Below are 27,292 nucleotides of genomic sequence, written 5' to 3'. Positions count from 1 at the left end.
TTAAAACACACAGGTAAGCCCCAAAAGCAGTGAGTTTTCAGATTTAAAATGACATTAATGAAAAATACTAATGGCCAGTGATGCTTTTTAAATTTAGAAGTGATTTGCATTTTGCTCTGGCAGTGGTTTCCTTTTTTCATTTCTCCTCACTGACAAAGAAAGACTGCTCAGGGTCACCTCCTGCTATACATGGACTAATGCAATGCTTCCAACTACTGAGCAATGATTGTTTCAGAAGAATTTCTATCCCTATTCAATTTATTATGTTAGAAAAATTGCTCTTGGTGTTCAAGTTTTGTAAAGCCTTCTTCACACAACCTGCATGCTGGTTCGGTTTGTGGCTGTGGAATCCCTTTAGAAGGGATTTAGTCAAAGCGTTTGTCGTATTACTCATTTTTCTACAACATACCTGATTGTCTCCTGATAGGAAAGGGAAGAAATCTAATCCTGTGGAAAGTTAAAATAAAAAAGGATTTCAGTTTCTCAAGAGAATATTGCCCATTCCCCTCCCCAAGTGAAAGAAAATAATTTAACAGAAGTGTGATGGGGATGGATGTGAAATTTAACTTAGTTAGACCTAAGAGGGGTAGCCATGTTACTCTGCAGCTTTGCAAATAACAAGCAATCATATAGCTGTAGACAGTGAAGTACAGTTTGCAAGGGAGAGTCAATGTTTTTATCTATGTAGATAACAGTTAACTTGAGTTACGCATACAACTATCTTCTACAATCCCCAAAATGTTTTGTACAAGTGGACCACTGATCAATTGTACATTTACACTTCTTTATAACAGTGTGAAGTTGTTACATACAGTTCATAGAAGCAAGACGCCTAACCTTGTAAGTCATAAGGCATAGGTGTCATGTGGAATGGATGCCTGTAGTCTTGAATAAGTGACGTGTTCATGTAATTTGTGTCAACAGCTGGAAGGCTTGGGGTTCTTGAAACAGGAGATGCTTGATGGGGCAAATTTAAAATGCTGCAAAGGGAAAAAAGTTGTTCATACTTTGTAAACATGTTTGGTTTCAAGGTTAAAACAGTCTGAAGATGGCAAATTCCTGCTGGCAGAAGACCCCAAAAACCAAAATACCAGCATATGAATCTTTTGGAGATTTAAAAACCAAAGTTAGTATTGCTGTCACTGTAATACATGCTACATTTAGAACCAAGTATCACTTGGGCAAAAAACACAGCCCTGACTTTGGAGGGGACAGCCCCCACCAAACTTCCAAGTCTTGCTACAAAGCATCATGGTTGAGAGCTTCTTAACAAAATCAAGTATCAGAGGGGTAGCCGTGTTAGTCTGGATCTGTAACAGCAACGAAGGGTCCTGTGGCACCTTATAGACTAACAGAAAAGTTTTGAGCATGAGCTTCCGTGAGCACAGACTCACTTCATCAGATGCTGGTCTTGGAAATCTGCAGGGCCAGGTATAAATAAGCCAGAGCAAGGGTGGGGATAACAAGGTTAGCTCAGTCAGCAAGAGTGAGGCTTAATGCCAGCAGTTGATCTGGAGGTGTGAATACCAAGGGAGGGGAAGCTGCTTCTGTATTTAGTCAGCCATTCAGAGTCTTTGTTTAAGCCAGAGCTGAGGGCATTGAATTTGCAGCTGAATTGTAGCTCAGAAATTTCTCTTTGGAGTCTGGTCCTGAAATTTCTTTGCTGTAGGATAGCTACTTTTAAGTCTGCTACTGTGTGGCCTGGAAGATTAGTGCCACAGGACCTTTCGTTGCTCTTAACAAAATGAGTTGTAATAATTTTTTTTCCACAATACGGAAAACATACCACATTCTTCTCTAACCTTGCTCTCAGAAATGGCTGAATCATTTGAGCAGAAACTTAACATAGCAGTGTCTGGCAGACATCTGCATGGTAAATTTCAGTTTACCTGGTTAAAGTTTTGCAAAACAATAAAGATGTACAGACAGGTCTCAAAAGAGAAAAACACTGGGAAACTTTAATTTTAGTCACTCCCTGTATTAGTAAGAGTATGAACAGCCATCACAGGTAAAGAAAAAAAATAAAAAGGACTTGAGAAAGCAAGACATGAATATACATAGTTTAAAGTCTGCATAACACCCTGACAATTATTTCTATATGTTAGAACATGGCTTTTCCTCTGGAACCATGGAAATCTTGACAAGAACCACATGATCACTGAGTGGCTTTTATTACTGAGATAACTGTTACAACAGCACAATCCCTTTGTATAGATCCCATGCTTTCATGAATGCATATTTTTAGTTGTACCTAGTTATTCTGGTGTTCTATATTACTGCTTTGCTGGTGACAGTCTGGCAAAAAACAGACAATACATCTAAGTTTCCCATACAGCTACTGTCTCAGATGTGTACTGTTCTCACAAATCTCTACTAAAGCAGACAAATAGTTTGAGAGGCTTGGAAATTCGATTCTTAAACTACACTAGATCAAGACTGTTTTCCTTGTTTGTCACAGATTAATTATAAAAACTGCTTCATAATACTATGTTTGTAGAAAACCCCATGAAGTTCAGCCTGGGAAGCTGCAGCAAGATAGATATTCACTTCTTGAAGCATAGCGCCATGTCTGTAAATCTCTGTCTTCCTCTGAATGATGACACCAAATCACAGTTAGTGAAACTAAATTCTGTTGTAACAAGCATCAGGATATACGGTGAATAATGAACATCATGGGTGCAGTTCAAGTTCACTTGAAATTTATTCCCACTCACTGTTTCTCATGAACATATTTTCAGTTAACTAATATTGGTGTAGCCTTTATTCTTACCCCTTATTATTTAGTGGTGATGCAGGAGATATGGAAGGACAGCTCCTCTTGGCAGACGGTTCCTCCTCCTCTTCATCTGAGGAGCTGTCTATGGTTAGATCAATCACCTCCACTTTCTTATTTTTACTTGACTGCTGGTGAGAAGACACCTGATGATCCAAAGAAGAACTTATGCATCCTACAAGGATTTAAGAGAGTAATTATTCAAGCTATAGTTTACCTTGTATATGGCATTATGAAGACAAACATCACTTGGGTAAATTAAAATTATACATGATTGCAAAGCTTAGAGACAAAAAAAGCGAAAAGAAAACAAGCTTACTCAAATATTTTATTTCAGATCAATAAAAAGCACAGAATTTTTATGTTCCACTGTTCACAGAATTATAGTACTCTCTAAGAAACTAACCCATATTTTAATATTTTAAAACTACAAGCGTTAACAGTACAGGACTTAGCTGGTACCTTCAAAAATTTAAGACTTACCATCAACTCCATTATAAGACGCAGTTACTTCCTGAACCTCCTTTTTTGATCTCATGGGAGCCCATGACCCATCCTCTTTAAACTGAATTTCATCACAATCTGTGCAGTATTTCAAGATTTCCATAAACAACCTGTAAAAGAAGAACTTTAATATCCATCTTCAAAAAATAAAAAGGCAATGGAGAACTTTAAATCGGATTAAATTAAGGATTAGTCCTATAAGAATTTTGGGCATTTTAGTCTCCTTAGTACAATTTCTCAATAAGGAAAAGGAAATTTTAAAATATGACTTAAAAACAACATCATGCACAATCACTTAACAATACAGCAGAATTTCAAACTGTCCAAGCCACAATATGTTGAATTCCTTCTTGTACAAAACAGGTTCATGCCTCACTATGGGGGCATCTACACTAGGAACTTAAATTCAAAGTAGCCAGTGGAGAATCTACACACATTTTCCTTTACCTTGAAGTTAACTGGGAATGAACCAGTGCCCTACCTCAAAGTTTACCTTCTAAGTAGGGTGTGTGTACACACACAACTTCAAAGTTGCTTACTTCAAAGTGAGCAATTTCGAAGTTCTTTTTGTAGTGTCAACACAGTACGTGTATTATGATGAAAATTCCCCTATTTATCCGAATTTAGTAAATGACTTCCCTGACATTTAGATAATCAAGGATGTAGTGTCTTTTCAAGGAATCCAAACATTTGGGTAAATCAAATGGACTCTAGTTTAAGGAAGCACATGTACTTGAAGGCAAAACTATGAGGAATCACCTACTATTTCCAATTAGGAATTTACCTTGATGGAAAATACAACAACATTTCAGGAAAACACTAGATCAATTGTTTGCTTGAGATTGGAAAGATCAATGCAGTTGACAGATTGACTCCCTCTCATTTGGTACCCTTGGGATTTGACTGGTGCTGGATGAGAGAACTTGCCATGGGAGGTCAATATTGCCTAGCACATTACCAACACTTCTGCTTACTGGGCCCTTAGAAGACATTTAGGGGTAAATTACATCTTAAAAAAAAGCACAGAACACTGATAACCAGGCCTGATGGCTGTAAACAAATTTTATGGGACCACGTGAAATTTGGTCAACCCCATCATCCGGCTAACTAAAATCATGACAGATTATGGATATTGCCGAACGAGAGAGTTCTGAGTTAGAGAGATTCAACCTGTATCGTGTACTTGTTTTTTATTACTCTGTTTTATATGTTACTTCAAAGCATTAGTTATAGTCCACCTTCTTAGTAGCTTTAGAGGGATCAATCTGTGAACTAAAACAGGCAACAAGAAATGAGGGTGGTGTCCATATAATCAGTTTCCCAAGAGACTACACTGTATTCCAGATATGGTACACCACAATTAAAAATTATGCACTGAGTTTTCCTCCAAATGTTACTTACCCATCAATAATGAGGTGTTCATAGGGAGCCTTCTTGTCACAAACAGGACAAACCCAAGTAGGTTTCTTCTCATTCATCTGAATGTACAGCGTGGCATCAAAACACTGCAGATGTGAACAAGTCAGGGCTCTACATGGGATAGTTAGCCTCATTTTCCCAAGCTTTCGGAGGAGAAAAAAAATAAATTGTCATTTCTTTTGAAAAACAACTGTTCATCTGTTTTAACCAGGAAGATACAACTGTGGTAGAGCTCAGTTTCTAAGCATTATGTATTTAGAAAAACACATTTTCTGATAACTATATTCCAAGTCACATATCTTTAACTTTGGCTTTTCTGTGTACCTGATAGCATCTGGAAAAAGAGCTAATACAAACAGATGTTTTTCAATGAAGTTTATATATGGGAAAAGGAAGACCAATTCATTTATACTGCTGGCCCAAAATGCAAAGTCAATTTACCTTTCAATCACTTACCACAGTATTTTAGATTAATAAAGAAAAATGCTCACTGATATACTGGATACTAAAATTGATTTGCCATCCAGTACCACTGCTAATCTCTTTCCGCACTGCAGAATATAATATCTCCAGAGATATTGTGAAGACTATGTAAGAAAAGATGAGCATCTTTTGGTTCTGTTTGTACAGCATCGAGCACAACATGGCTCTGCTCCATAACCAAGGATCCTAGCCAACACTGTCATTCAGATTGACAAATGCTGACCTGAAGTGGTCCAAAATGGGAAAAAATACTCCAAAAGAACAATGCCTGAGCAGTGCAGATGATCACGTTCACACTGCATACTACAGATAGAGCTCAGCTTAAAATTTAGATAAGAAAACTCATTAAGAAAATATAGTTCAAAACTAATCTGGAAGCTAAAAACATTTTGGCCTCTCTAATTTAAGTAAAATACCTCATGGAACTGAGTGCAGGATGAGTTCAGAAGGTACATGGTCAGGTATACTCCTAACAAGCAATACATGACAGATGACACAGGATGGCACTCCCTCTCAAAACATGAAGGGTGTTAAAAAACTCTCACCCAAGAGAACAAAGGCTCTGCTTGCAGCTTACTCCTCTGCATACCTGCTTCCATTCATAGAATACTGGAACTGAAAGGGCCCTTAAAAGGTCATCAAGTCCAGTCCCCTGGCTCATGGCAGGATCAAGCACCATCTATATCATGGTTTCCCAAACTGGGGGCGGGGGGCGTGAAGAAATTCCAGGGGGGTGCAAGGCAACCCAGCCCCCCATCATTTCCCCCCACCTGAAGAAACTCGGCCTTTGCTTCCAGGTCTCAGCCCCTGCCATTTTATATAGGCAACCTGGCACAGCCTCCATAAAAAGCAGGCAGCTGGTGAAGACCCACATGGGGCTAGCTGCCTTCTGCAAAGATGAGTGAGTGTGGGTTGGGTGGGGGAGGAGTAGGAGGAAGATAGGGTTAGATGAGAGGCTGGGGGGTGCCTGGCTCAGATGAAGGGGTCAGAACAGGGGGCTGGTGTTGCCTGGCTTTGTGGGATGGGAAGGGCATGTGCAGACAGCTCAGGAGGCTCGAGCAGCCAGCAGTGCAGCCAGCCAGCTTGTAGGACTCATGGTACTTGGGCAGCTGGCCCCAGCATCACAGAGTTCGGGTGATTTGGACTGGTGGCTGCCCCTGGCAGAGCGGGGCTCAGGCCGATTGGGCTGGCAGGCAGCTGGCCGGCCCCAGCAATGCGGGGCTTGGGCAGCTCGGGATGGCAGGTGGTCAGCTGGCCCTGGCAGTGTGGGGCTTGGGTGGGCGCGCAGCTGGTCCTAGCAGAGTGGGGCTCAGGCAGCCAGTGGGAGGGTGGGTGGCTGGCCCCAGCGGCACGGGGCTAGGGTGGGCAGCTCTGGCAGCGCAGGTCTCAGGCGGGCAGGTGGCTGTCGCGGTTGGCTCTGGTGTCTTGCAAGGGATCAAGAAAATCTATTTGTGCTGGTTTTAATTTTAAATAACGTTCTTATATCAAGTTTGTGGTTATTTTAAATTACTAATTGAATTTTGTGTTAGAGGGGGGTAGGATGATGGTAAAGAAGAAGCAGGGGGCATGAGAGTTTCTCACAAATCAAAAGGGGGATGTGATGCTGAAAAGTTTGGGAACCACAGATAAATACCTAATAGGGACAATATAGATCAAACTTGTTCTTAAATATCTCCAGTGGTGGAGATTCTACAGCCACCCTGAGCAATTTATTCCAGTGTTTAACCACCCTGACAGTTAGGAAATTTTTCCTAATGTCCAATCTAAACATTCCTTGCTGCAATTTAAAAGCCCACTGTTTCTTGTCCTTTAGCCTATTTTCAGAGGCTAAGCAGAATAATTTTTCTTCCTCCTCCTTGTAACACCCTTTTAGGTACATGAAAGCTCCTATCATGTCCCCTCTCAGCCTTCTCTTTTCCAAACTAAACAAATCCAGTTCTTTTAATTCTCTCTCATAGGTCATATTTTCCAGACCTTTAATTATTTTAGTTGCTCTTCTCTGGACCCTTTCCAATTTCTCCATGCCTTTCCTTAAATGTGGTGCCCAGAACTGCAAACAGTACTCCAACCGAGACCTAATCAGTGCAGAGTAGAGCAAAAGAACTGCTTCTCATGCCTTGCTCACAACACTCTTGTTAACGCATCCCAGAATCACGTTTCCTTTTTCTGCAACAGCATCGCACTGTTGATTCACATTTAGCTTATGCTCCACTACGACCTCAAAATCCCTTTCTGTAGTATTACCTCCTCCAGAGTCCCTTTCCATTTTGTACTTGTGTCTATGTTCCTCCTTAAGTGGAGTACTTTGCATTTGTCTGTACTGAACTTCATCCTCTTTGCCTCAGACCACTTCTCCAGTTTGTCCAGATCTTTTTTGAATTCTGACCTTATCTTCCAAAGCACCTGCAACCTCCCCAGCAACACTCATCCTTACAGTCATTTCTAACCCTTATTATATCTCACTCACTTTTGCTCCCTCTGGCTTTCAGTCACCAGAGTAAATGACCACCAGAGTCACGGAGGAGGGGTGTCAGATCTCTACCAGCCTCACTGCACGTTGCCCAAGGAGGTATCAGTCAGCATGAGGTGCTATACATGAACGTGTTGACAATCTTCCCCCAATACCCATAACCAAGCATATTATTTCTTACACACAGTACTAGTCCATTCTGACACATGTCTCTTCTAAATCCGCATCTCCCAGATGGTAGCTCAATGGTTCATTTGTCTTTTGGGCACAATACAATCAATACCATGATGGGAAAATGTTGGGAACAGAAGACCTTTTGTTTTCCAGAACCTAGATGCTTAAATATGCTGCAAAATCAGAACAGCAGCAGCTGAGCATGTGTTCCAGTGACACAAAACTCCCCATAAAAAACAGGTTAATGGGTATTGTAACAAGTTGTGTGGTACACGACACTGAAATCACTCTTAAAGGAAACCACATTAGGCATTGCCACACACACTCCAGAAAAAGAACTCATCTTCTCACAGTATCATACCGCTACCATGTTGCGCATTTTCTGAGTACTGGTTAAGGCTCAGCAGGATACCTAAATACAGTCTGTGCAAGGTGCACAAGTAACGGTCTCATTTTCCAACTTCGGCATGAAAACTTTCTAGGTTGGATCCCTCAGTTTGGCCAGACTGTATTCATGTTCTTAAACCAAAAGATGCACAGGAGAGGGAAACTTAAAAAGACAGTGGATGTGAAGTTCAATATTTTTGACTTCAGTCTTGCATCACTTATCCTAATACACTGTAAATGGATGCAACAGAGTTCTCATAACAATACAAAGAGAAATAAAAAAAGTTCAGAATCTGCAGAAAATTTCTGAACCAAAATAACTGCCAGGTCTGGATGTTTTTCCCCCATGTCCATTATTCGCACCTGTACCCTCAACGTTGACATTATTTTGGGAAACACACACACAGTCTTTCAGACTTCCTCATGCAAAGGGCTTGTCTACACTAGCTCCCTACTTCCAAGACAGCCTGGTAAGTAGGGTGTTGGGAGTTTATTAATGAAGGGCTGCGGTGCATATGCAGCACTTGATTAAGCAAGTTCCTTTCTGTGGCAACTCTGAAGTGCCGGCTCGTGTCTAGCCGTGGCTAACCCGCCGGTACTTTGAAGTTGCCACGGGGAGGTGGGGAGGGATTACTTAATAAAGTGCTGCATATGCACCGCAGCACTTCATTAATAAACACCCTACTTACCATTCTCCCTTCGAAGTAGGGGGCTAGCGTAGGCAAGTCAAAACTGTCCTAGCAACAGTCCCTTTGCTTGCTGGGTTTATGGGGAATCACTGGTATATATGCTTTAAGAAGTATACATGCTTTAAGAAATGTTATAAGAAATTTTGTTCTCCTAGCATAGCACTAGTCACTAAATTTGTTGAAGCCTTAGGCCCAGGTCAGGCTGACGTGAGCAGAATAATAGGGAGGCGGCTGCAAAACCAGTAGAAACTGGTTCTTGATGAGCAGAAAAGGAGTTTGAAAAGACAGCAATGAGCGCGGAATGCAAGGAGTTTGGATAACAATTGCTTGAAGATGATTGGGCGTCTACAGCAAGATCATCTTCCCAGCACCTGGATCCATCCAATTAGGAAGAGTGAAGACCCCTACTCAAATTAGGAGATTGGACTCTGGGCAGGGGCATGGGCGGTGTTACAAACTGTGGGGGTATAATTGTTAATGGTTTCTGCAAGGCGGGGTCCCTCCCTGGAGGCACCCAGCTCGAGCTGTACTTCTGTACATCAATAAACCTGTGTTTTGGATTGGGCCCTTAATGTAGTATTCGCAGGATCCTAGAGTCGGACCTAGCCCTGTTGTGGTGGCCGGTGAGCATTTCCATAACACTGGGCCAGCTCCTTCCAGGTACATACTTGAAGGTCACAAAACGGGATGGGGCTTATTTGCTAAAGCTACTTACAACACAAATCAGAACATATTCAGAAGTGATTTTTCAGCTTCTTAGAACCTTTACATTTTTATCTTCCCAAATTTAGGGCCCAGTCTTGCAAACATTTATTCATGCATGCAGTTTCAGACTATACTCTCCTATAACTCAAAAAAGCAGAAGAGATTTTCTTCAAACTTTCCAAAAGGAAAATTTACTTTGGGTCTGAAACCAGGTACTAATAGTTTCTGGAAAATAATTCTTTAGGGAACTTAAAGCTAGGTTTTAACAAATGGAAACAAGGATTTTGTCACAGAACTATGTTTGTGACTGTGTAATTAGTCATCATCCTAGTTTATAGCATGAAAGTTACTTTACAGGACAGGCAGAAAGATAGTCTCTGTCCTTCAGAAGTTCTAGAATGACAGAATAGTGAGAGGAACATTGAAGCACTTTTAAACTAGACTGCACTAAACAGTGGACACAATTAAAGATAACCCAAAATGCATGCATGCATGTTGCATCTTCAGTATACTGGAATAAAGAGAAAGAGGAAACATAATGAACAATAAAAACCACTCCTCAAAAGCTAGGTAGGGTATTTTTCATTTACATTTCACATCACTAAAAATTAATTTTTCACTTCTGAATTAACCTTAATTGAGCACTCTAAGCGTCCAGTAATGGAGACTGTCTTGCTGAAGTTCTTCCTGCTCTCATTTTAATTCATCTGAACCAGTTTCTCAAACTGTGTTCTATGGAACACTGGTGTTCTGCATGATGTGAGTAGGTGTTCTGTGAAAAAATTTCCATGCTTGTGATATTTTTTCCTTCTAAAATATTAAATTATGTGTGTATCAAAAAATAAGGTATTTGAATAATATTTAGATTGTAGCTATATAAATACATTCATAGTAGTATAGTTATTATGTAACTCATGCCGAAACAGTGATGTAAAACCTCATCCCATTAACAAAAACTGTCAAAATGTTACTTTTTATTTTCCAGTAGTTCTTTGTAAAAAATAACATTTATAAAAATATTAAATTTAAACTATTTTCCACATACCTAATTTGTTTTGTGTTTTTCTTTAAGGAAGGACAATCCTTTTTTTAACAATATCATCCCTTCTATTTTTGCACAAAAGAAATATGCTAAACATCCTTCCTTCGGCTGTTACACTGACATTTCGGGTTTGTATTTAATTTTTCATTTTTATACTTAATTCTAGGCTTGCTAACCGTTCTCCTATCAGAAGGACCTTGGTTGATCATTCAGATGGTTTTCTCGTTTTTTGTTCTTTGTAAAATAAAGCACATCTAAAAAACTTAAGTCTTAAATCAACTTTCGAGCATTACATGTCGCAATTTCTCTGTATGAAAATACCCCACCTCCCATACCCCCGCCTAGATAAGCATGTATGTGTTTCATCAATATAGTCCAAGCCCAAAAGTGTTCTGTGGCCAAATTAGTCTGGCAAACATTGATCTGAACCAAAATTTCTGCCGAAGAGCGAACATTTAAAAAACTCTAGCTAAAAAGAGGGCTTATGAAACCAAATTGCCTGTAGCACAAAAAGCTCTTCCAATTTCTATAAATAAAACCTTGTAAGCTTGTTTATTCCTAGATCAATTTCTAGATATGTTTAAAAGTAAAACTGAGGAATTGTTCTTTCCCCTTCTACAACCAGGGATGAGCAAGACAACAAACAAGCATTATGTTTTAGAAAACTGGTCAGGAGGAGACCAAAAGCAAACGCTGCAAAGACTAGTAATTAACAGAAGTACCAGTGAAAGACAATCAGATACACAGAAGTAAATATCTAACTCCAGAAGATGCACATGAATTTAAGTGACTGAGCTACTATGTTAGCACTGTTTAACTCCTAAAAATTTAGTAGTTTCCAGATTCAGTAAATGAATTCCTATTATTGCTTTTTGTTGGATCTCAATTAGCCTGTAATTAGAAAATAAGAGCACTGTACCTAAAGAATTAAACGGTGACAGCACAGTCCTTGGGTAATAAATTTCCAGCTGTATATGATAAAAATGTAACTATGCAAAGACTAAACAAAACAGTTACTCTACAGTTATTATGGGAATACAAGAGTGTTACTGACTTAAATTAACACACTATTTGCATTACACCTCTCTCAAACTCTGAAGAACAGGATTTAGCTTTTTATAAAAGCAATACTGGTGTTTTTCCTCTTGCATAATAAAACTAGTACTTTTATTTGACAACATGTTAAATACTATTAGAGCTCATCTAATACATGCCATACCAAAATGCCATAAGAATGAAAATTAAATATCAAAATATCCAGCACAACTATACACATACAATCTGCCTAACAAACTACTGTTTCTTAAGAAAAAGACTCAGCAATATGGAATTGTGCTCTTTACAAGGTGGAGCACTTGAATCCAAAAATATCTTTGTATTGTCAGAATCCAAGAGGCCACTTTATAACCTCACAAATAATCCCCAATTTTGCTAGGCAACAGAGTAAGTAGCCAAGTCAGCTTTATTCTTGTGGGTCACATTTCAACTGAAGCCTTTCAGCGGTAGGCTTGAGCGGATCTAAAAAAACTAATCAGGAAACAGATGCATCCTTATTCTTGATCATTTTAAGTTTTAGCTATGATTAAAATGCTCTGCTGATCAATGATAGAACATACAGCAATGAAGAAGTGTGTTACAACTCAAAGGAAAGCTTTGAGTGTACAAGATGCAAAATAAAGGTCATAATTATGCATATTGCACAATTCAGCTGGTGATAACAAATATACACAAGCTATTGTCTCATTTATCTTATTACCCAGTTCCTTTCACTTCAGTTAACAGCTGAATGAACTATTTTGATTAATTTATCTCTGTCTCACACTGTGCCCCTCATTTCCAAATTCCATCGCACTGAAGAACTAAAGTCATTGGAGAGTTGCACAGATTGGTATGGGAAGCAAGCAATCCTATTTCAAATTTTGTAGCAGCCTTTAGTTGCTTAAATATCCTTTGGACTACAGATTTGTTTTTAAATTGAAAACAACAAAACCCTGAAGTGCAGGTATACACCAATCAACTTTAATTACAGGAAATTCGCTCTTTGGCTCAAGGAGCCAGTTTTTGGTCTCTGTGTACACAAATACACACATCTTATTGCTCATGTACCATGACTCAATACCAAAGAGTTAAGCTACGTTCAGTATCTAGATACACTATCTCCTTTTAGAACCCAACCCAAACGACACTTAAAGGTGATTAACTTATATGCTCAAGTTAATGATGTGCTTATGTGCTTTGCTGGATCAGAGGCTTAGGCAATGGATCACAAAAGCACAGAATACATACATAAATTAACACAGCTTTTAACTGGCATTGAAAATTGTCCTTCAATAGCCCGTTCAATTTCATCAGAAACAGCTTTGGAGGATTTGCTTTTACACTTACTGGACAAAGAAGAGAAACTCTTAAACTGGTTGTGGCTATTTCACTGTCTGGATCAGCAGTCAGTTTCTCTTTAACTGTCATTTAAAGGAAGAAAAAAAATAGAAAAAGGTTTGTTACTCACTTCAAAAGTACAATACAGCAATACACGTCTAAAATCATTTGCTTTAAGCCTACAGTTTGCTTGGTCTATTGGGAATAAGCAACATTGACCATAATTGTCCCATAACTCATGCCGTCTGTAAATTGAATTTAAAAAAAATATTAGTTCCTACACAATTTCTACTCTCCAAAAATTTCAGTGAAGTACCATTAAACGATAAACTTCTTAAATAGTATTTAATTTCCAAAAAGAAGAGTTTCTATACAAAAATACTACCTTTTTCTTGGTAAGCAGTTTTACAGCGATAAACTCTCTCATAGAGCAATATCAAATGCTTTGGTCAATTACTGGATTTAGGAACACTTTAAGCATCTTTCTTAAATACTACATGTAGGCTAGCAATGATTATGTGACCCTTTGAAATATGTATTACGGGGCTCCAGTTCAAGGGAAATGCACCAAGGGTTGCATAACTGATAGGCAAAAAGCAGAGTATGACCAAGCAACTCTTATAGCAGGGATGAAGAAACCTCAGTGCATGCTCTGGATCTGACCCCTGAGGGGCTCTGTATTGAGCAGTGTTCCCTGTAAGCTGAGTAATTGGGTGGCCACCCAGCTGATCAGCAGAGCACCTGCAGAAACCCACTGTGGGTAGCACGTATTCCTATTGGTGGTGCACATCTGCACAGATGGTGGTGCACAGAACAAAATTTATTCTGCTCAGGACAGAAAAGAAAATTAGAGGGAACCCTAGCATGGTGCCCCAAGCCTCACGGGCCACAGTCAGGCAAAGCGGGGCTGGATTCAGCCCAAGGCCTCTGCCTGGCAGAGACAGGAAGCAGCTCTGCATGCTGCCACCACTCCCCTTCTCACTGCTAGGGGAATGGCAGTACCAAGAAGCTCTGCCTGGAAGGGCTTTTACCCCATCACTCTAATTGCCTAACAGTCCCTTAAGCAGCAGGGGACACAGAGCCATGTGTCTGTGCCAGGGAAGCTGCCTCAAGTAAGCGCCCCCATCAGCCAGACCCCGCATCCCCCGAATGCTCCTGCACCCCTTCCCACAGCCTGCTTCTGCGATCCCCCACCTGCTTCTGTACCCGACCACCATCCCAGATACCCCAACCCTCACACATGCTCCTGCACCCTCCCTCCTGCCCAGGTCCCACACCCCAAGCCTGCTGCCTGGCAGCCCCCTCCCACACTGTACCCCTTGTTTTTGGCCCTGCCCACACAATCTATCAATCCTGGCCCCTCTAGGTTCTGGGGCTGGTACGTGAGGGAATGAGAGGACTGTCTGGTCTTTCTGATTTTCTTTTTTTTCAGTCAGGGATCACATCAACCAGGGGTTTTTTGTTTCTTTCTCCTCTGATCCCCAAATGAATTTTCTGTGGGTCAGCGGACCCCAACCCAAAACAGATTCCCTGCCCCAGTCTTATAGAACTGCTATTCTAAGGAGTGGAGCCAAATATAGGCTCTGGTGCTCCTTTCCACTCTCCAGAAAGAGAGTTATAAAAAGTATCACAGTTGAGATTTAAATGCACAAAAGTCAGACAATTTAAAGTCACAGTTGCTCCAGGACCTGTTGCTGTACATTCCTCTAGTGACTACTTCATTAATGTGTATGCCTTCTAAGTGTGGTGCAGCCAAGCTTACACAAGTCCTTGAGAGGAAGATATGAGCAACTCAGGACACAGTTGGATTGCCCAATTTGCGCGTTCTTAAATTTCAAACCATAGTGCTACATTAACATAGTTTCATACACAATGGTTCAATATTATTTTTGCACTTGGCATTTAGTGGTGTGCTGTTCTATGTAGGTTCTTACACTCCATTCATCACTATAGTACCTGGGTGCCTTCCAGAAAAGCAACAAGACTAAGATCTGTCATGTTTGCTCCCTCAACCTCTCTCTGGGAAGAAATGTGCACAGCAGAGTGTTTTGTTTTGGAGTTTTAAGTTACATACACTGCTGTTATCTTTGGATTTGAGAATACAAGGTCAAAGAAACACATCTTGCACTTGGACAAAAAGATTTGGCATGGTAGTTCCACAATCTTGGACCAGCCCCCAGCAAATCAGCCTCTTCCACAGATGTGCTTTATCCTTGTTGTAGAAGCTTCTACTGTATCAGAGGAGCCAAGATGTCAACCCTAGTCAATATGTTGGTAACAGGGTACATTATCAACCACTGAGCTCACTTTGAGCAACAGATCAGGTGAAAATAAATTTAACATTTTTTTTTTTTTTAACAAATACAAATTAGACTAGTTGAGGGGCCAATATTCTCTTGCGTTTTTACTTCACGGTGGCAATGGTCTTACAGGGTTGGGTCATAATGCAAGAAATACCTTTGATTATTCAGATTTAAACCAGAGTTCAGCGATTGCCATCAATGCAATGATCAGATTCTAGCACTCTCTCCTTTTGAAAGTAAGGTCACTATATCTTTTTCCTGAAAAGGGTGAGTTAAGCCACAATAAGTATTTGGGAGGAAAATAAAGTTGAGTTGTATAGTTACACCATGGAGCTGTGAGGAAGCCTAGAAGAGCACTAGCTGTCATAGTAATGCAGTGACACAAAACAACCCACCCATCTCTCAGTAAAAATTTCTGAAAGGATCAGGAGGTTTTTTCCTTCCATTCTTTATTCCCATGATTCCAAACTATAGAGTTACCATACTTGCCACAAGTATTGTAGCAGAGGCCAGTGTTAAAGATCTTTTTACAAAAGCTATTTCTTTATATTTAGATCAAGAATTTTAATGTGTTAGACATACTTAGCGCTTTAGAATGATCAGGATTCCTTATTCCTTTTGCTCGTAACCTCTGTAGTAAAACTGTAGAAGATAGCTGCTTTACAAGATAAACTGCCACAGAATAATTCTGGAAAACAAACATAATGAAACAACTCAAAGCTGGAATAATCAAACAGCAAGGAATCTGCATAAACACTACATAATATTTATCATCTCAAAGATTACACAGACCTAGACTTCAGACATTGTAGCAAAATGGTGACATATTTTCAGACTACAGAAAATCCATTGGCTCTATATTCTTGATACATAGTAGGAAGTTCTCAGGATCAGGGTTTTAGTCTTTAGTAGAGAGATGGCAAAGCAGATCACAAACTCCACTGAGATTAGAGCAAGGTGCAAGGGAAGTTACGTATTCAGCTACTTTAACACCACAGTTATATTTTTTCCCTCCAAGTTTCAGATCTGCAACTTGGGACATTTCTTCAACAAGCAATTCATAAAAGGACAATTTCATAAAAATAACATTAAGTCAAAGTGCAGTGCTGTCCAAACATTTAAGCAAAATAATCATCTCAAATTTGACATGAAAATACAAGTTTTGCAAAATACCATTTTATAAAACTTAACAGCAAACATACTTCCTTGAATATATTTCATTTAACTGAATTTGAAACAAGTGGCCTTTAAAAACAACCAACCAACTTTTGCATTCTCTTCAGGGTTTACAACCCTATCTCTACAAGCACATGAGCATCTGAAAGAGAAACTGATTACAGCACTGCACATCTAGTTTTATTGGCGGAGCTGAGAGAACAAACTACAGTAAACTCTTTCACATCCAGCATCCTATCATCCACAACCCTGAAATAACCAGCATTTTAACAATAAGTAAATTTTAAATACCTTTTCCATAAACGCAGTATAGTAAAAGTAAACACAAATAAATAGTGTTCTTGCAACCCCTGCATAAGTCAAATTTCCCCTGCAACTCAGGGGAGTCAGGAAACTGACTAGGGCACCAGCCCTGGTCAGTTTCCTGGCTCCAACAAGTGGAGGGGAGATGAGGACCAGGCAGCAGCCTGGCTGCCAGTTCCCCTCTGCTTGCAGGAGCCAAGCCAGGAAACGGACCAGCACCAGTCTGCTGCCTGGTTCCTGGCTCCTCCTCTCTTTACTGTAGGAGCCAAGAAACTGACTAGCACTGGTGCTGATCAGTTTCCCAGTTCCCACAAGCAAAAGGGAGCCAGGGGCAGTTCATGGCTCCCCACCACTCTGGGAGCCAGGCACAGCATCTCCCAGGCTTCCCCCACCTGGGAGAAGCCACACTGCTGCAGCTGCCCACCCAGCTTCCCCCACCTCAAACTTGAGCATTTTGGGGGTTTACTGTATAAGTTCATGGTGTACAATACTACTGGTAAACAAAGTAATCTGCACACATTTTTGTTTGTTTCTTACTATCTCATATTAAATTTCTTTGGTGTTATACATTGCTAGGCATTCTTCTCTATTATCCAGAATATTTGAATATCCAGAAACTTCCTGGTCCCAAGGCTGCTGATATGTTCTTACTGTAGAAATGTACAGTTGTAAAGAGATAGATTTTTAAAATTCTTTTAGGGTTTTTATATTAACAATAACATACGTCTTTTTTAAAAAATAGGGTATGAAAGCATGCAGTACAAGCAAAAACCCCAAGGACAAAAAAAAATTGGTCCTCATGTTGCTTACTTAGGAGCACATTTAAACCATTTGGTATCAAATTTACTCTGTCTCTCTCTGCACTTCAGCATAATTCATAACTTTTTATAAAAACAGAATAAATTTCTTTTAAATGGTACATCACATAAAACACACCCTAAGAATGTTCTTTGAGAGCAATCCCCCACTTCTGGAGCCATTCCCATTATTTGTTTAGGATAATAAGAAATGGGAGAAAGGACTTCCATCACAGCTGATGGGTGAAGAGAGCTAGAGGGGATCCAGTTCCCCCAGAATGTATTTTCTGAGAAACCTCATTGTCCACATGCATACATGCACATGCAGAGCTCATCAGGAGAAACCCAATGCCTGGCTGAGCCAGGGCCATACAGAGACTTGCGAATTGCGCAGAAATGGCTTGGAGTGCTACATTCCTAGTACATGGCAATAGAGTCTTCAGCTGAGCACACTGGCTCCCAAATGACACATCTGAGGAAGGTTCACTGGGATGGGGAGAGAATCCCAAGAAGACAATGATGAGGTGACTGGGCCCAGCCCTACAGCACAGAAGCAAACTGCCTGCGTGGTAAGTAAGGGGTGGTCTCAATGCCCATAAAACTACTTTTACCAGCCACCCAGGACTTCCATTATGATACCACAAAATTTCACAATTTAAAGTATCAGAAACACTGCATTATTTTAAATACTTTACTCTTACAAGAGATATTTCCATCACTAAAAACCTCTGCTTTAACATGTTTGTTTTATGCCTCAATTAGGATAAAGTTTGGAAATACTAATTAGCATTGTGAAATTATTTAGTGACAGCTTGAATCTACAAAGCTAGGTACTTGCCCAAGGCAACTTCCACAGAAATCTTGGGAAACAGATTGTGTAGAAACCACAATTAGAACTTCACTAAAGGTATACTCTACCAGCTGAGACATGTAACCAACATTTGAAAAGAACAAATGCCCAATTTTTATCTAACAAGCACATCCAGAAAATAAAACTAATTTCTACTGATTTATTAGCAGATCTTAAATAATACAATTAGGAAGCATTATTTCTTGTGGGGAAAAGATCTGACTAATCCTTTTCGTTAGCTATACAGGGCTTATTTGCCATTATTCTTATAGCTTTGACTATAAATTCAAAAGCTTTTCCAAGATACAGCTATGCAATTTCAGTTACAGCAAAATGTCCATTTACATTCAGCAAGTTTTGTGAAAACAGCCATTTCACTACAAAAAGCAGCACAATGTTGGGTTTTTTCAATTTATCTCCAATAGGCACAATTAATTTGCCACATACTAAACCAGGTAACAGAGGTAATTACTTAAGTTTGACAGAGTTTCATTTGGGTTTTTATTTTTTTTCCCTAAAAAGCCAGTAGTTTTAATACCGGCATTCAGCAAGCATTTGCTCCATAATCTGACTAGAGATCTTGTCATGCTTCAACCTAAATCCATTTTGATAGGGGGAAAATATAACAACATCGTATACTTGATAGTTGTGCACAGATGGTCAATAACTATTTTTTCTATGCTGTTTCAATAAATACTGGGTTTCAGTCCACGCTTAGAACGGATGATATTGCAGCTCATGCTAAGTCTCTAAATCTAGAGAAACACGATGACTACTGGTAGCAAAGTCCAGCTGACCAGCATTTCTCAAATCCTCATTAATTTTGTTACGAATATCTGGTGTTCATCATGGACATACACTCACATTCTCAGTGCACTGATCATTTAGAAAGGATTGGGTCTCACAGGCTGTGTCTACACTAGCCCCAAACTTCGAAATGGCAATTTCGAAGTTTAGTAATGAAGCGCTGAAATGCATATTCAGCGCTTCATTAGCACGTGGGCGGCTGCAGCATTTCGAAATTGATGCGGCTCACCGCCGCGCGGCTCATCCTGACGGGGCTCCTTTTCGAAAGGACCCCTCCTACTTCGAAGTCCCCTTATTCCCATGAGCAGATAGAAATAAGGGGACTTCGAAGTAGGTGGGGTCCTTTCGAAAAGGAGCCCCGTTGGGACGAGCTGCGTCAATTTCGAAGTGCCGTGGCCACCTGCATGCTAACAAAGTGCTGAATATGCATTTCAGCGCTTCATTAGTAAACTTCGAAATGGCCATTTGCATGGCCATTTCGAAGTTTGGGGCTAGTGTAGACATAGCGACAGGGTAACTATTACCAAATAAACAGATAGACTTTCCACAGGGTATTCCAGATGGACAGAATTTCTATGGAACATATTTAGAAATACTAACAATATCCTCAATTTCCACATACCACACCACCCTCCTCCACCCAAAAAAAAACCTTTGAGACAAAAAGAGTACAGTGAAAGTATGTGAATAAAATACAACTGTGAGAACTGAAGCACAAAAATGGAAACGTTAAGTCCCACGTGCACTACTGAGTTTTCACGCTTCATAAAATTTACTTGTAATTTTCAGAGTTAAAGAAAAATTCCCCATGCAGCTTGTTATGCACTGGTAAGCAAGCATTACAAATCACTTTGCTCTACAGTACACAGGCATAAAATGGTAGAGAGAAAAATAAGAAGAAACAAAAATCCTTAATTAGCCATTATTATACTCCATAAATGTTTTTCCTCACCAACGAAGCTTGTTTGTTACCTTTCTAATATATGCTGAAGTACAGATGATTAAAGCTTTGCTATAATACATAGATTTGACCAAAGAGTAACTCACTCTTCCAATTTCTGCAGTCCACGAAACGACAATGGTGTTTGGTACCGTTGTAGACAATCTGACAAGTGAGGTAATATTAATTGGTCGGCTAGGTCGCTTTGGTTCAACACCATTTTTGGTTGGTGGAAGATAGCCCTAAAAAGAAACAACTTTTTTTCATTTTTCCTTTCACAAGATATATTTTAATCTTTTTTTTTCCCCTAGCATACACTCCACACACTGTTTGTAGAGGGAAATTAATCTGCTGTTCCCTTCTGAATTTTACAAACACAATTATCAGCCAAGGCCTACATTTTGGAACTGTGAACACTATTCCAATTTGAAAAACCACATTAAAAACAAACAATCCCCTCTTCCTAAAGCAAACTTTTACATTTAGGGAGCGTTATGCTAGCTATTCTACATCAGTTTATGTTCAAGGTTTGCCATGGTAAATCTTAGAAAACAGCAATATATGATAGCTCTTAAGAATCATGATAAAAGTTACACAAGACAGACAGGTAATTAGGAACCATATCAAACTGCATGACCAACCTTATAAATTTGGTTTGAAATATTTATCTTTATTATGGGGATAATAAGCATATGTCTATATAGCAACCAAAAACCCATGGCAGGCCACGTCAACTGACTTAAGATAGGTCTACACTACAAGGACAGGTCACTCAAATTGATGGAGCTTAAATTTACTTAGCATGGAGTCCACACTGTGAGGCAGAGAAGAGGGCATGGTCTGACAGGAAAAATATCTCCTGTCAAATCCCCTTACTCATCTTTTTCTGCTGCAGTACTGGAGTCACAGGACAGTGATTAGCAATTGATTTAAAAGGTTTTTAACAGGCTTGCTAAATCAACTGCCAATGGACCAATCACTCCAGTTTTGATCCACACCGTAGAGGAGATTAGCACTCAGGCTCAAAGGGGTTTGGCTGTGGGACTGTAAAACTGGAAACTCAGCTCTGGGACATCAGCTAGTGGTAGAGTTCACTGCCCACATTCCAGCCTCAACCTGAACAGCTACAGTTTCACAACTCCTGTGAACCTGAGTCAGCTGACCTGGGCCAGACCGATTAACTGCTGTATAGACATACCCTCTGACAACTTGGGTACTTACGATCTGAGCCCTCTCTCTTACATAGTAGGGTGACACTTTTCTATCCACCTCAACCCTGCCCACAGAAGTATTAAGAGACACCTTTCTGCCAACTCTGCTCTCCTTTGTCTGTTCATCCTGTTCAATCCTGATGGTCCAAAGCAGAGGTTGACAAACTTTTCGGATTTTTCTGTGGATCTGTCTCTCCAACCCAATCAGAGGCCACACAAAAGTGGAAAGTTGGTGGGGGGGAAGAAACACACACACACACACACCCCAAACCCCCGCTCCACACACTGATATAGTCCCCTACTGAGACACCTCACTCTCCAGCCCCACAAGAGGGATGGGGGTGAGGGAAGACAGAGGTTCATGGCTTCTCCCAGGCTGCAATAAGCCTTCTGGGGACCCAAGACCAGCAGATTCTATGGGGTCCACCCTAGGCTCTGGGGTGGGGCAAAAAATGAAGGGGGAGGGATAGCCCAGTGGTTTGAGCATTGGCCTGCTAAACCCAGGGTTGTGAGGAAGCATTTAGGGGTCGGGGACACAGTTTAAAAAAAAGGGGGTCAGAGATGATGCTTGGTCCTGCCGAGAGTGCAGGGGACGGTACTCAATGACCTCTGAAGGTCCCTTCCAGTTCTATGAGACATGTATATCTCCATATATTATATAATAACAACAGTGAGCTCACCTGGATCCAGTTTATTCGCCCATTAATCAGCCACCCACCTCCCTCCCCGACCGCCTCCAATGTCAAAAAACATTAAGTACAACTCACAATATTTTAAGCTAACATCCATTCATTAGTGACACTACTCAAATGATACAAATCAAAAGAATCTCTCCTACTTACCGGAAGGCTGCATGGTTTTCCATTTACTTTCACACACAGATTGGGTGGGAAGTGATCTTCTTGTGGACAACTGGTTTCTGATAAACAAAACCTAAAGCAAAGAGTTTTGATCACCTTCCATATTTAAAATGTCTTAAAGAAGTTCTTAAAGATCATTTTCCGATTGAATTATGCATATACGTTTGAGGAGATTCAGAGGACAGTCTGAGCAGCACATAGAATTAACCTATTGAAATAGAAGTCTGGAATTATTGGGTTTGTTCTGTATTGCCTCGTGACCAACAGGCAGAAGAGACCCAAGCACAAGTACTTGTTAGGATGAGGATGCTCTGCTCTGGGTTCCTACAGGAACATCTTGCAGCTATGACATTACAGGACAAAGCATGTTCCCACCAAAATCATTCAGTGTCTGCCCAGTTTTTCTTCCCACTGTCTTCTCTGCCTGACCCCACCTTACTAAAAGCCAGAGTTTTTCACAAAGCAGTAAACAGGTGCCACCACTCCTTTATCTAAGATAAGCAGTCAGCTGCTGCAGTAGCTAAGGCATCTATTGTTGTTCTGATGCACAAGTTCAGACCTCTTACCTCACTTCAGACCAGTTCTGATAATGGTAATCTCAGTAGCATGAAGACATATTTGCTGCTGGAAGCAGCACTGAACAGATTCTTTTGTCCTCTGAGGTGACTCTAGATTCCCAAGACCTTGGAAGAGCATGACTTACTGATAGCCCAGACTCAGAAGTGACCTTTTAGCTCTTACAGATATCTGCTAGAAGATTCACCCTAACTCCCTTCAGAAATACCACCAAATTAAAGAGTGATTATATGACCAAAACAAATTATACTAGCTCTGTCAGTAAACACAAAACAGACTCTGATTTCCCCATCCCCTGCCACCCTGGTTGAAGGCAGGGGACATTACACTTGACAGCTGTACCAGATGAACAAAGTGGACAGCATCCAACAGAAATCATGCTAGTAAGACCCACTCTGCTTCCTCTCTAGATCTAGCAGAGGGAGGCTCAGGCACCCGCATCCAACAACAGATCTGAAGTAGGGCAGGGAGCACAACAAGCACAACCTACATGAGCAAACAGAAGGAAGTTATGGTCACAGCTGAGCGAATCTAGGGCCCTTGACAGGGAGTCAGGAGGAGCTTCTGGAAAGCTGCACAGAGCAAGGACAAATGGGTATTATCTGCTCCTTCTGCAGCAGTCCCTGGCTGGAATTTCTAGCAGGACTGAGCTCCTTTTTCCTCTTCCTCCTTCTCTCCTCCCCACCAATCAGAATGCAGCAGGATTAGACTTACTTCTCCCCTCACAGCCCCTGAAAGAGTCATAATGATTAACTGGGAAGCATACACATTAGACAATGATGTAATAAAGTTTACATTTCCCAAGCTATTTAAAAAGCCACAGGCCCCAAGATTATACTGTATGAATACTGTACCTTAGCTGGACCTGTACTGTGAAGTCACATTTGGTCCCAGAAATGTCCCTAGCAAAGATATCACAAACAACAAATAAAAAATACTGCACATATAAAAACAAAACCTGAAAAGCAAGGCTCTGATGAGTGGAGTACGCTATCACAGTTGGTGAAACTTCATCTGTTAGGTAGGCATGGCCCTCCAAACTCAGATTTATCCAACTGCTCACGTGGGGACCCATCAGATGCTCATGAGCTATAAAGGACATTGGATGAAGCCTCTTGCCAGCAGTTGGGGACCATTCTTTCACTACTCACTCTACACTTCCCATACTTGCCACTCTTCACAGAGCACCCTCCTTTCTCTGCTCCATCCAACCAGAATGCTCTGCTCTTTTCAACTACTTATCTCTAGCACATCGACCACAATAACTGAATCAAAATTAACAATCTTCCTTGGTTCTATATAATGGAACGAAAATTTCTATGAGCCACAAAGCTGTTCACATGCCTAAAAGGAGGTTTCTCCCTTCTTCACCCTTTGCCACATCACTAAAATTAAGATTGAACTCTTTCAAGCAGGGCCTGTGTCTTTTGTACATTCTGTGAAGCACCTACATTGCTGGGCACTAAGACATGCTTGGGTTTGTTTTGATTTGGCCTTTTCTCAGAATAGTGAAAACTTGTTCCATCTGAGTTCAGAAATATTACCCGAAAGGACTTATAGAAATGCACTTACATGGAACTGCTGATTTGCTGCACTTGTTGTGGCGTCAATGCAAATGCAAAACAGGTTTCTCGAAATCGCTGGCTATTATCTGATGCTAGAAAAAAAAAAAATAGTGTCACTTTAAAATACATCAATAAAGAAAGTAGCACAGAGCCTCAATTTACAGTAAAACTAAAATAGCTTAATATATCTTTATACCACAGATGAGAGTGTAAAAATTATCTGTTTATTTTATTAATTTATTTCAAAGGCACTTAGATACACACTTTTAATAAAGATTGTGCAAAAGCTAAAGAAAATAACTGCACATTTTAACTAAAATATTGAGGCAGTGACAAAACAACTGAAGTAGCAGCATTTTCTATGCACCAGTCCAAGGCTACATCTACACTAGAGAGTTCTGTAGGCATTCTACACACAAAATGCATTGTGTCAACAGAAGCTGTCAACAAAAAAGCTGTGTAGATACTTCAGGGAGCCCTTCTGTCAAAAGATTGATCCGCTTTTATGTGTAGATGCAATCTGTCGACTGAAGTTTTGTCAGAACATCTCTTCCCTCAATAACTTCTGTAGACAGAAGCTTCTAGTGTAGAAATAGCCTAAGAACATTAAAAAAAAAAAAGGTTAATATTGTCAAAATGATTATTTGGCATGAAGGACAAAAACATGTCAAAGTGCTTTTCAAAGAAGCCCTTATGAACAGATTTTTCCTTGAGTTATTTTCATTATACATTCTTGTATTAGTCTGTGAAAGTACAGTAATTATATCCATGAGAAAAATACAGAATTTACAGTTGACTGAGATGCACACCTCCCCTCTAAAGCCCAATAGATAATTAACAAAATAAGTTATACATGCTCACCTTATGAGATGTAGAATCAGACATAACAGCTGTGATTAATTTATTAAAATAAAAATCTTTCAACATTGGATCAGTAATAAAATAAACATTATGCATGTGTCACAATGCACCTGTTGAGGAAGGAGTGAATGAAATTCTAAGCTACCCCTGCTTGTGCCTGCAACTTCTCCCTTGCATGAGAATATTCAAGTATCACTGTATTGTCACATATAGTACATCTGTGCATAAACTCTACAAGATATCTTTCCTGAGCATTAAAAATTGCTTGCTTTGTTTTTAAAGCATCTAGGAAATTTTAACATGCTTTAACATCACCATGGTATCAAGTGGAATTTCAAACAGGACCAAAAACTACAAGATCTACCAAATATTTGTAAACCTGAATTACCCACCAGGAGAAATAAAAAAACAAAATCGACAGGACCAGACGAATACCCAGAGACCAGCTACTCTGAGATAGGCCCAAAAAAGCCAAGAACAGAACACTACTGGTCACTACCTACAGCTCCCAACTCAAACCACGGCAATGCATTATTAAAGACCTACAACCTATCCTTAATCAGGATGCAACACTCCACAAGGCCCTAGGTGACAGGCTTGTTCTCTCCTACAGACAACCTCCCAACTTTATGAGGATTCTCACCCACAACCAAAGTTTACACTGCAGGAGCACCAGTCCTGGAACTTTTCCTTGCAACAAAGCCCGTTGCCAGCTTTGTCCACATATCTATTCTGGAGATACCACCACTGGACCTAACCAGGCTATTCACAGAATCACAGGCACATTCTCATGTCCCTCAGCTAACATCATATATGCCATCATCATGTGTCAACAATGCCCAGATGCTTTGTATATTGGACAGACTTCAAACTCTCTTAGACAAAGAATTAATGGGCACAAAACAGACATAAGAACGCTCCTGATTCACAAACTGGTCAGTCAACATTTTAATGGAGTGGGCCATTCTGTTAATGATTTAAAAGTTTGCGTTTTAATGAAGAGGAATTTTCACAACAGTCTGCAAAGAGAGGCTTCTGAACTCTCTTTTATATTCAAATTCGATATATTAACACATTGTTTAAACCAAGATGTGAATTTTCTGGGTCATTATAGGGGCTCTTTTGCATACTTGGCTTAATCTAATTCTTGACTTCCGCCCACCCCTTCTGCCCCTCTACTCTCTGATTTGCTCACCTTGATAATTTTCTTCTGATTTGTCAGCCTTGATTACTTTTTTGGTTCTCTGTGCCTTAAAGAGTGAGTCTGTTCTGGTATGGCTATGGTCTGAAGAAGTGGGTCTGTCCCACGAAAGCTCACCACCTAATAAATTATTTTGTTAGTCTTTAAAGTGCTACTTGACTGCTTTTTTTGTTTTGATAGTATATAGACTAGCACGACTTTCTCTCTGTTTCTGTTCAATTACTTTCATTTGTATCGTGTTATGATGGCTAATTCTTGCTTTGTGTTTTAAACACCTACCAATCTGATAATCTTCTGCTTTGCTACCATACACTTCCAAATGCTGCCTGAGAAACCATGGATGTTTAACAGGATGCCCACGCGCAACACTATATCCAGAGCTGAAATCAGTTATAAAAGGGATACCATGCAGGTATTTGATTCTAAACATCACAGTAACACCTTTAAAATACATTCAAATATTTATTTTGTGTCAACATCACAGGAGTTCACTACTGTCCTAAGTATGCACTACCAGCATGTTAAACAGCTCATTTCTAAGATATTTTACTGAGCCACCACTTTTGTTAGTATTTACCATGAATAGCACTTAAAAGGAAATATATTTTATTGAGCCATTAAAATGTGTGTGCAGACAGCCAATAAAACCATATGGATATAAGCAGACAATATGCAAGTAACTGCTTTAAAAAAAAAAACTCTCTCACTACTCAAATAGAAAAAAACTGCATTGTTATAGCTACCCTCCTGTCATTTACATTAAATCTATTTAATTAACAGAAATTACCCAGAATACCCTAGCTGGTTAAAAAGATGGAAC

General features: G+C 40.0%; 1 protein-coding gene across 2 annotated transcripts in view; it reads right to left on the bottom strand.

Annotated features, from left to right (window-relative positions):
- The window catches only part of PIAS1 (protein inhibitor of activated STAT 1), a 92,628-nt gene that overhangs the window by 4,613 nt on the left and 60,723 nt on the right, over positions 1-27,292 (bottom strand). The window contains exons 3-13 of one of the 2 annotated variants that reach the window (XM_075006753.1): positions 24,418-24,502; positions 23,700-23,747; positions 22,252-22,342; positions 20,306-20,440; positions 15,908-16,013; positions 13,032-13,105; positions 4,679-4,839; positions 3,257-3,387; positions 2,771-2,948; positions 838-980; positions 410-447 (exon numbers count right to left, since the gene is read on the bottom strand). In XM_075006753.1, coding sequence (XP_074862854.1) covers positions 410-447; positions 838-980; positions 2,771-2,948; positions 3,257-3,387; positions 4,679-4,839; positions 13,032-13,105; positions 15,908-16,013; positions 20,306-20,440; positions 22,252-22,342; positions 23,700-23,747; positions 24,418-24,502 — 1,190 coding nt within the window. The remainder of the gene's footprint in view (positions 1-409; positions 448-837; positions 981-2,770; positions 2,949-3,256; positions 3,388-4,678; positions 4,840-13,031; positions 13,106-15,907; positions 16,014-20,305; positions 20,441-22,251; positions 22,343-23,699; positions 23,748-24,417; positions 24,503-27,292) is intronic. The other variant, XM_075006754.1, reaches the window with a different exon arrangement.

This window comes from Carettochelys insculpta, chromosome 12 (assembly GCF_033958435.1).
Source record: "Carettochelys insculpta isolate YL-2023 chromosome 12, ASM3395843v1, whole genome shotgun sequence".
NCBI lineage: Eukaryota > Metazoa > Chordata > Testudines > Carettochelyidae > Carettochelys > Carettochelys insculpta.
This window is presented reverse-complemented; position numbering and strand designations above follow the sequence as displayed.